This window comes from Fragaria vesca, linkage group LG5 (assembly GCF_000184155.1).
Source record: "Fragaria vesca subsp. vesca linkage group LG5, FraVesHawaii_1.0, whole genome shotgun sequence".
NCBI classification, from domain to species: Eukaryota; Viridiplantae; Streptophyta; class Magnoliopsida; order Rosales; family Rosaceae; genus Fragaria; species Fragaria vesca.
The window spans coordinates 3,197,396-3,200,324 of NC_020495.1; the positions used below are offsets into that span (position 1 = coordinate 3,197,396).

Here is a 2,929-nt window from a genome sequence, read left to right on the forward strand (position 1 = left end):
TTTCGTTGTACTTTTGAAAGTACTAAGGGGCCTCGGGGGTTCAGTGCACGTCGTGAAGTTGAAAAGCTTGGGCTTATTGCATAGAGATTGGGTTGAGGATTACTAAGAGCCCAAAAATTTTACTCGCTTGGTTGGTCTATATAAAGCCCATATACATAACACCCGCCTTTTTTTCTGTTAACAGCCGCCAACGAACAACGGTAATATCATCTTCTCCTTGTTGCCAATTACTCTAATTCCCTCTGTGCATAATAAGATTAAGCTTAAGCTTATACCCATGTATGTTACAGTATTACCATTACCACCCATTTGAGTTTGAGCTTGTTTCGAAACAAATCTACACTTTTTACGTGGTTCTTTTCTCGATCACTCCAAATTGTGCCCATAAGGTGTTTGACAAAATGCCCAACTGAAATTGCGTTAGTTTTCTAATCAGTTTGTAACTTGACCAGGAATGGATGTGGCGCATTGCCATTTAGAGGGAAACGCTGATGCCGTAGAGTTTTGTCCCCACGAATCGTATCGCCATGTTTTGGCAGCTTCAACTTACACACTGCAAGAGGGTGATCAGCCGAGCCGAGCAGGAAGCATATCGCTTTTTGATGTTGATGCTGACACGGCTCGCCTGGATTTGTGTCACCGCGTTGAAACGGCTGGAATCTTTGATATAAAGTGGAACCCAGTTGGAGAATGTGGTATTGATCCTCTTCTTGCTCTAGCTGATGCTGATGGTTACTTGAGAATTCATGGTCTTGGGTGCTCTTCAGATGAAGTGAAAGGTAAGGGATTGACTATGTTCAAAGCCCAAACTCCAATGTGCTTGCTAAGTTGTGGCAATGATCATATTTTAGCTCAAGTTAAAGTTTGGCACTGATATATCAGAACTTTCGTTTGTGCTCGCTGTTCTTTTGTTTAGATGTTATAAATTTTTGGTGCAGGGTGGTCTTTGAGAGAGATAGGTGATGAAAAGATCAGTTCTTCCATGTGCCTTTTCCTGGACTGGAACCCTTCAGCCACAGCTATCACAGTGGGGCTTTCGAATGGTTCTGTCTCAATAGTTTCTCTAGCTGAATCCCAACTTGAGACACAAGAAATATGGAAAGCTCATGATTTTGAGGTTTGGACAACTTCCTTTGACATCCACCAGCCACAGTTAGTATACACCGGCTCAGATGACTGCAAGTTCAAATGCTGGGATTTGAGAGATGGTCCTTCTAAGTTGGCATTTCAGAATTCCAAGGTCCATACAATGGGAGTTACTTGCATAGCCAAAAACCCTAGTGACCCCAATACTGTACTTACTGGTAGCTATGATGAGTACCTAAGGGTATGGGATGTGAGATCAATATCAAAACCAGTCAATGAAATGTCTACTTGTTTGGGAGGAGGTGTCTGGAGAATCAAGTACCATCCCTTCGTAAGCAGTCTAGTCTTGGCAGCTTGTATGCACAATGGCTTTTCTATTGTCAATATTAACGGTGGTAAAACTGAAGTCATTGAAACATATTCGAAGCATGAATCACTTGCATATGGAGCTGATTGGCATAAAGGGGTATCATTCCATGAAGGCAAAGGAAATGCCACTTTAGTCGCAACATGCTCGTTTTACGACCGGCTTCTTCAGATATGGATGCCCGAAAGTGATTTGAAATTGCACCAGGACATTGTGCTTTGATCACAGCTTTCTAGTTGAATTGGGAACTATGGTGTCTCTTTTGGGGATTCGGCATTCGCACTTGATTAGGTATGCATTACTCCTCGAAACTTCAAGTTCTGGTTATGTTAAGGTTAAACAATTCATCATGCTTACAACTTTCTAAACTAAAGCTCAGAGAGCAACACAACCCATTGGAACATGGGTTTATGCATTAATCATGGTATCAATGCTTGTCTTTTTTCTATTAATTGCTTCAAGTAATTCAAGTTCTGGCTATGTATTAAACAATTAACCATGAAAACAGGGGTCCTGGTTTTACTGCTACTTTGAGGTTTGTGAACAAATACAAACTTGGTCTCGGGTCACCTGGATTTGGACCTAACTTTACTTCTGAATAAAATTCATAATGATCCTAAAGCTGTCGAGCATTTGGGGAACGTTTCAATAAACTAGAGCTACTCATCAGAATGGTACTTTGAATCATTCAGCTGGTTTAACCCAATTTTAACCATAAACACAACGATCCAACTGAAGAAATATTTGGAGTAAATAGCTCCAAGGATTATTCATTCGTTTTGTCACCTCTTCTTGTCACGTCCTATTTTGATCTATTCGTTATTCTATTTTGAGAAGGAGAGATAATGTTTCTGAGGTTGAGCTTCCATAATCTTTATACCTCATTCCAAACCATCACTGCAGTTGCTATCACTGTGGTTCATAATCGGACAATCACATTCCCTAGTTTTTGTCTTTGCTACATTTCCCATTCTTGTGGGGACTAAAGTAAACCACAAGAAGACGGCATCACTCCCTGTGTTCATTGAATTCCCTTCAGGTTAATGAAGCCAATGGTCCCATAAGCAAATTTTTCACCCCTCCTTTTGAAAAATGCAGTAGAAACCATACAAGGCAACAAATCAATGGTGTTGAATCAATGAGCATTGGCTTGGTCCACAAATAATCACAATTTGGATCATTCACCTCTCGTAATCTTGGTTATATTGGGAGGGAATCATATGTCTAATCTAATTATGTGACCTCTCGAATTTACTCTTTTGATCGAAATTACATGGTTTCCTTAAAGGCTTACCCTCTACCTCAAATGCTTATTACCAAATGTAACTGAACATCGAGACATAGACGACGAACAAATGAGAATCAAATGACTAGAAAATCGATCCAATTTCTTCATATCCTTCAGAAAACAACGTGAAAACTTGATCAATATATACAAATTGATCAATCATTTGATCAAAATATAGGTGATGATCA

The 2,929-nt window shown here is 39.8% G+C and overlaps 1 protein-coding gene across 1 annotated transcript; it reads left to right on the forward strand.

The window, feature by feature from the left end:
• Positions 1 to 2,224, forward strand: LOC101306818 (WD repeat-containing protein 85 homolog). Its single transcript, XM_004298913.1, has 3 exons — positions 1 to 200; positions 453 to 779; positions 939 to 2,224. Exons 2-3 carry the CDS (start codon positions 455 to 457, stop codon positions 1,673 to 1,675), a joined length of 1,062 nt encoding a protein of 353 aa, XP_004298961.1. The 5' UTR covers positions 1 to 200; positions 453 to 454; the 3' UTR covers positions 1,676 to 2,224.
• Positions 2,225 to 2,929: the final 705 nt, after the last annotated feature.

Bases quoted from the DNA above. Each gene is read 5' to 3' on its own strand.
- LOC101306818 (XM_004298913.1), top strand. From the start codon at position 455: ATGGATGTGGCGCATTGCCATTTAGAGGGAAACGCTGATGCCGTAGAG. The intron at 780-938 runs GTAAGGGATTGA...TTTTTGGTGCAG, and splicing joins CTCTTCAGATGAAGTGAAAG to GGTGGTCTTTGAGAGAGATA.